Source organism: Melospiza melodia, chromosome 3, assembly GCF_035770615.1.
Source record: "Melospiza melodia melodia isolate bMelMel2 chromosome 3, bMelMel2.pri, whole genome shotgun sequence".
NCBI lineage: Eukaryota > Metazoa > Chordata > Aves > Passeriformes > Passerellidae > Melospiza > Melospiza melodia.
This window is the reverse complement of record NC_086196.1, coordinates 65,962,017-65,968,969: the sequence shown is the minus strand read 5'-3', so window position 1 is coordinate 65,968,969 and position 6,953 is coordinate 65,962,017. Positions and strand designations below refer to the sequence as shown.

The 6,953-nt window shown below is 51.7% G+C and overlaps 1 protein-coding gene across 1 annotated transcript; it reads right to left on the bottom strand.

Annotated features, from left to right (window-relative positions):
• Positions 1–626: 626 nt before the first annotated feature.
• Positions 627–6,752, bottom strand: ZFP36L2 (ZFP36 ring finger protein like 2). The gene is made up of 2 exons (XM_063152088.1): positions 6,495–6,752; positions 627–5,970 (listed from the first exon to the last, which is right to left on the bottom strand). The coding sequence occupies exons 1-2, from the start codon at positions 6,543–6,545 to the stop codon at positions 4,561–4,563; spliced, it is 1,461 nt and encodes a 486-aa protein (XP_063008158.1). The 5' UTR covers positions 6,546–6,752; the 3' UTR covers positions 627–4,560.
• Positions 6,753–6,953: the final 201 nt, after the last annotated feature.

Below are 6,953 nucleotides of genomic sequence, written 5' to 3'. Positions count from 1 at the left end.
CCTATCAGCTCCTCCTGTGGCCACTGCCCTTGTGGACGAGTGACACAGTGACACAGCCCGTTCTGCACCCCAGGCTCCAGAGCTGAAATGAAGGGAATCCTGGATTACAGTGGAATCAGCTCATGCTTCAGCCAGGATGCAGCTGGTGAGGAGCAGCATCCCCCTGCTCCATGGCACTCTGCTGGGAGTGTGTGTGTCTGGTGGTGGGCAATCCCTCCACTCAACAGGAGTCACAGCACACCACTATACCTGACACAGGTGACCTGAGAAAAGCCAAACAAATAAAAAGGCCCCCAAAACCTTACAAGATTAGGGAATAAAAATCAAAAGTACTAATTCAATAAATTTGAAAATCTCCTAATGATCATACCAAACCATTTAAAATCAAACCAAATTTTGAGACCTATACCATTACATCCATTTCTACCAGTTTAAGACTCTGACACAATTCCTTTCAGACTATAAAATAAAACAAGCATGCAAGCCTCAGTCCTAATCAATGATTAGTAAAGGCCCCATTTTCCAGACTTTTAAAGTAATTTTAAGTGCTCCAGGGATTAAGAGATCTATCACAACTCTGATGGGCAATAGCAGAAACCTTAGAGTTCCTTCTTAACACAAAGCTCTTGAAAAAAAAACAGTTTATTTTTTACACAGTATTTATCGATTTATTGCAATGTATCAGAAAGTTCTGAATGGCCTGACCAGCTTTACACGCTTTGCTGAATTTTGAAATGAAAGCAAGAGAACATTTGCTTAAGCCAACAACATAAGTCACCAGTTTAAAGGTTAACACTTGATTGTGCAGCACAAGAAACAGAGGCTTTATCTTCCCAGTTCAAGGACTCGTGGGTTTCTGAGCAGTAGAACCCAGAGGGGCCAGGCTGCAGCACCCTCTGGGACACACACAGAGCAGGGTGCAGCACACAGTGTCACCGGGGCACAGAGCAGCAGCTGTCCCCGCACGCTGGCATGCCAGCAGCCAGCTGGGAGACACCGCTGGGCCATCACCCCTCCTGTCCTGGCAGCAGCTCCCTAACACACAGAACACTGGCACTGACACCAGCGCGGCTGTGATTCATGTGGGGCAGCTGCTCTAAAGCTTCCAGAGCTCCTCTTCCAGCCAGGAGACACCAAAGCCAAGCCCAGCACCCTCACCAAGGTCCCGTTCAACCAACAGAAAACCACAGGGAAGATGGAAGTACTGCACTGTTGCGAGTACAGGTGTCCCAGATAAGGGAAATACAGAAACTAAATAAGGTCCTTATCTACCGTGGCAAGGAAAAGGCAGGCTCAGGGAAATGGGTGGGTGAGTGAGAGAAGCAAAAACTGTACCTGGAGAAGAAAGAAAACCTGAAATTAAATGAGGCATGCACTCCTTATATATGCAGTTTTAGTGTGAAAATTAATCTCAAAATCCCAAAAGTGAGTTAAGACATCAGCTTAGACACCGGTCAAACCAACAGCCACTCTCTGTTCCCTCAAAACACTGGCATGGGCCTGCTCCTTGCAGCCAAAGCATCTGTACCAGGGATGCCTGGGGAAGGACCCATCAGAGCTCAGTGCCACTGTGCAGACAGCAACAAAAAGAAGTTTCATCAGAAGTCAGAGTCTGGAAATCAAAGGGAGCAATTCTGAGCCAAAATGTCAGACTGGATCCATTAAAAAAAAAGGTGATTGCTGTAGCTGGGCTGTGTTGTCATACATTGCTTACGTTTGTTTTAATTTTAAACTAAGTGTCAGTCCAAGGTTTGTTACACAAACATATGGCACTGGTATTACATTCTATCTTGTATTTATAGAAAGTGCTGTGGCGGCCCAGGCAGTGCAGAAATGCCATAATGTTAACAACATTTATTATTAGTATGACAAAAGAACAAAAATAAGCTGGTAGAAATCGTGACTTAAAAGTTTAAGGGACTGATTGGAATAGGGTGCCAAACTGTGGAGATATTAGCTAAAATTCTTCCAGTATTAATACTCACACAGTCCCCAGGCTGTCAAGTATTTAGTTATATAAATACAGCCTCGAAAAGGTAATTTGTTTAAAACCCAGGCCCTGAAAACTGATTAGCACATTTAATGCTAGCCCGATTAACACAGATATGCCCTCAGCTGGGTGATGGGAGCATTGAGGCAGAAGTCCACATTCCTGTGAGTGAAGAGGAACAAAGCTGGGACAAAGGGTAAACCTTAATTATGGCTTTTTATTACCCAAACTGCCATTTCCTCCTTAGCCCAAACAAGGCAGGAAGGCTAATGGCACATTCACATAGCCCCATAAGCGATGTGATTGATAAATGCCACTGCCAGGTCTTTCCACTCCAGCTGTTACACTAGAAGCAGCAGAGGTTTGATTCTCCATCCTCTTAAAAATAATAAAAAAAATTGAGGGAAAAAAAAAAAAGGGAAAAGAAAAAAGAAAAAAGGAAAGCAAAGCAGGATACAGTACAGCGCTGACATTCCCGAACCTTCTGGAAGCGTTTATTAACTTTGGCCAGGGACCAGCGAGGGCTGCAGGAGCGGCAGTGCAAACTGGTTAATCTGTAGCTAGACATATCTGTGATTGGGGGCGGTGGTGTTCAGCAAGAAACACTCCTGCCTGGCAGCCAGGGCACTTTGAAGGGTTACTGGGGTTGTTGATTTTTTTTTTTTTCCAAAAAATTTTATTGGGAGAACTACAAAACATTTACAGTACAAAGTTTACAGTCTCACATAATCTGTAGTGAACTGACTCCCGAAAAATATATTACAACTCAAGTTGACTTATCCTTTAGTTACATTCAAAACATACTTCTGTTAAAGTAGTCCAAAAGAGTACATAGTGCTCAATCTGTACCTATGTACAAACAAAACTAAGCTACTGCTCATTCATCCACCGTCCAGGAAACTTTTGGAAAACTCCCAACTTTCTACATAAGGAAAAAAAAAAAATTACAGGTTTTGGAATTCAATAAACAAGATATGTTCCTGTATTATAGAAAGTTTCAGATCCAAAGATGGCCTCTGTTCTTATAAAATAGTGGCGAAATTTTGCTGTACTTAAAACCCATCCCTACATTCAAATTATCTCAAGCATTAGGAAAAATACTTATTTGGTTGAGAGATATTTAAGGCAAGCGTGGACCCTCAAGAAGGCACTGTGAGACATAATACTGGGACCCCCAATTATTGCTACATACTTTGAGACTATATCACAGTGTGATTCGTGGAGTTAGGCAACAAAAATACTTTTTGGTTATTTTTAACAAGTCTGAATTAGATTTGCCACTTTGAAGTCTGATTGCTAAGTCAGTCTTTTTTTTTCTTTTTTTTTTTTTTCTTTTCTCTCGTTTTTCAACTCGGACGGGCTACAACCATTTACATTCTAAAAAAAACCCATAGAAATTCCGCAAACTACTTCCACAGCATCGAGACCGATTTCTATAAAGAAACCATGCAATCTTTCAGATTTACGTAAACAAAGAAAGAAATTAATGAAATAAATATTACATACCATCTCTTAAATTAAGAATTTTACTCATTTACAATAAAATAACCAAGTGAAAGTTACAAAAAGGCATATATTACTGTGAAAAGAACACACTCCACATTTTGCCGATTAATAATGAAAATCATAATTTAACATAATAAAAGAATATATATCTATTGCTTTTCATCATACCCGATAAATACAGTATGAACAAATTACCAATGTATACTTTTCACAAGATAATAAATAAGTTAAATAGTTTCATATTGAGTTGTGTGCAGTGACTCATACATGCAATCAACTCAAACAGCTAAAAAAAATTTAAAAAAATCAGCAGTTATTCTCCAACAATTACAAACTAAACTCAGTTGAGTGCTTCCAAATAAAGCAACAACAAAAAATTGTTCTAAAAGCCAAACATCCACTAAGTGGTGGCAATGGAACCAATATTAAACTTTGGAATGAAGGTTTTAGCATTTGTTATAATAATAATATATAGATATATATAAAAAAGAAGGTTGTTATCAAGGCATATTCTTGGCAGGATGTTGGATTTTTCTTTTTTTTTTTTTCCTAAAAAAAAAAGCTTATAGGTTTAGTATGTTCTGTGTTTTTATTTGAACTGGATTGAAAGACAAACTAGTTTGTAACTTTTTTTCTGCGTGTCTGCAGGATTGGAGGAGCTGGGCTGGCGAACCGGCGCTCCCCGGATTGTTTGTTGCTTTCTGGTGCTGTCTTTTCTAATGCTGTTTTGTTTGTTTCTTTTTTTTTTTTTTCGAACACAGATGGAATGGCTGCTGGTGCGTATCATAACTTGTCTCCAAAGAACGACAACAACAAAAAAACCCCGAAACAAAAATCCCCTTCTTCCAAGGTCTCTCTATAAAAATAGGTTTGTTCAGTTCGTGTCACTTGCCCTTTTGCAAAATGCTTTGTTTCTCGTTTTGTTCAGCTCTCGGTGTATAGATAGATAGATATATCAAATAAAACCAACCAAAAATAGAGAGGAAGGAGAGGTTTCGCTTTCTTCGCTCGGTAACTTACTTGCAGGGCCGCCGCGGGGCACCCGGCCGCCGCCCCGCGCTCCCTCAGTCGTCGGAGATGGAGAGGCGGCTGAAGATGGGCAGGCGGCGGCCCGAGTCCAGGCTGGGCGACTCGGAGCCGCTGAGGGAGCCGGAGCTGAGCGAGCCGCTCAGGTAACTCTCCCGGTCGGAGAGCGAGTCCGGCGGGCTGGGCGGCGCGTCGAAGACGGGCGACTCGGAGAGGCGGCGGAGGGGCTGGAAGCTGAAGGGCGGCGAGGCGGGGGGCGGCGGGCAGGCCCCGCCGGGCGGCGGCGGCTGCTGCTGGCAGCGGTAATAGGCGGCGGCGGCCGCGGCCGCGGCGGCGGCAGCGGCGAAGTTCTGGGTGTGCAGGGCGAGGGGGGCGATGAGGCTGCCCAGCTCCTGCCCCGAGAAGGCGAAGGCGTTGTTGGCGCAGGGCGGCGAGAGCAGCTCCTCGCAGTAGGAGGCGGAGGCGGGCGGCGGCGGCGTGCGCGAACCGCCGGGGCTCTCCAGCAGGGCGGCGTCCAGGCGGCCCCCGGGCGGCGGCGGCGGCGGGGCGGTGCCGTGGGGGTGCGGGGGGTGATGGTGGTGGTGGTGGGCGGAGAAGCCGGAGAAGCTCAGGCTGTGGTGCAGCTTGGGCCGCTCGCCGCCGCGCGGGTGCCCGAAGCCGCCGCCGCCCAGCGGGTGCTCGCGGGGGGCGAAGGCGCGGAGGTCGCCGGTGCTGCCGGCGGGGTGCGGGGCCGCGTGGTGCGGGTGGTGGTGCGGCCCGGCCGCGGCGGCGGGCGGGGGGGCGGCCGTGCCCCCGCCGGGCGCCGGGCGGCGCTCGTCGGCGTTGTGGATGAAGTGGCAGCGCGGGCCGTAGGGGCAGAAGCCGATGGTGTGGAAGGTGCGGCAGAGCTCGGTCTTGTACTTGGGGTGGCGGGTGAGGCTGCGCAGCTCGTGGAAGCCGTGAGCGAACTGGCACTTCTCGCCGTACTTGCAGGCGCCGCTCTCCTCGAAGGGGCGGCACAGCTCCGTCTTGTAGCGCGTCGAGTTGATGGGGGCCCCGCCGCCGCCGCCGGAGCCGCTCCCCTTGCCGGCCGCCTGCTGCTGCTGCTGAAGCTGCTGCATGAGGTGCTGGCTGCGCTCGCCGTTCTCGCTGAAGGAGCGGTCCCGGAACTTGTTCTCCTTGTTGAGCAGGGCCGTGGGGCTGCTGCTGCCGCCGCCTCCGCCGGAGCCCGTCTCCTTCAGATTGCCGAATGAGGAGGAGGAGGAGGATGACGAGGAGGACGAGGATGTGGAAGAAGAGCTGGAGCCGGTAGGGCTGGGGAACTTGGAGCCGCCGGCCAGCGCCGTCAGGTTGCTGGTCGAGTGCCGCCGCAGGAAGCCCGGCGCGAAGCTGGAGCTGGGAGGGGTCACCGGGGTCCCCACGGCTTTCTTGTCCAGCATGCTGCTGAGGTTGGTCAGGGACTTCTCCGTCTGCCGGGGCGGGGAGAGGGGAGGGGGTGGGGGAGACAGCGGGAGAGAGAGAGGGAGTTGCGGGTGACCGCCTGCCCACGGCCACGGCTCCCCACCGCCACGGGAGTCGAGGCGGGGGTCGCGCCGCCCGGCCGCCCCGCAAAGCGGGTCTGCCGGTAGCGCCGGCGGGCAGCACAGCGCCGGGGAGAAGCTCCCGCGCCAGCTCTGCCGCATTTGCAACTTTTTTCAAAAGTTCCTCCTAGCAGCGCAACATGCGGGCAGGGGTTGCAGGGCGGCCCGGCTCCCCCGCGGCTGCAGGAGCAGCCCGCCCCGAACGCGGCCGCCGGGAGGCCATGGGGCGGCATTCCGGGGCTCGCAGCCTTGCGTCAGCCGCTGTCCCCGGCCGGCTGTCAGACCGTGACCCGCCCGCAGAGCCCGGCCCGGCACGGGCCTCCCGCCCCGCCGCGCTGCCCCGGTAGCCCGGAGCGCCGCTGTGCACATGGCGGCAGACCGCGTCCCGCCCAGCCAAACGCGCTCGTCCCTACCTTGCACAAGAAGTCAATGTCGTAGAAGGCAGATAAAAGTGTCGTCGACATTTCTAGATCCTGTAATGGTCGGATATACAGGAAGGACCGAAAGATCCCGCTCTCCTCGGAGGGTTTGGAAAAGCCACGACTAAATAGGAGAGGGCCGTCTGCTTGAGATCCGAAACGGTCCCGACTCCTTCCCGGCGGGACGGCGGGTGCCGGGCCGAGGCGGCGACGGCGGCTGCACAGCAGCGGGCGAACTGCGGGAACTCGGCGGCTCCCCGCGCCGCTCCCATATAAACGCGGCCGCCGCTGGTCGCGGGGGCGGTGCCGCGCTCCGCCCGCCCCGCTCCAGCCCGCCGGGCCCGCCCCGCTCCACCCCGCCGCCGGACCGCCCCGAGTCTCACAGAGGGCGCTGGCAGCGGCGGCGGGGCAGGTTCGTGGGGAGCGCCTGTGCTGCAGTGCGCCCGCAGCGCG

Coding starts and splice junctions, on each gene's coding strand:
- ZFP36L2 (XM_063152088.1), bottom strand. CDS start 6,545: ATGTCGACGACACTTTTATCTGCCTTCTACGACATTGACTTCTTGTGC. Junction 5,971..6,494: donor ACATTGACTTCTTGTGCAAG/GTAGGGACGAGC, acceptor CCGCCCCGGCAG/ACGGAGAAGTCCCTGACCAA.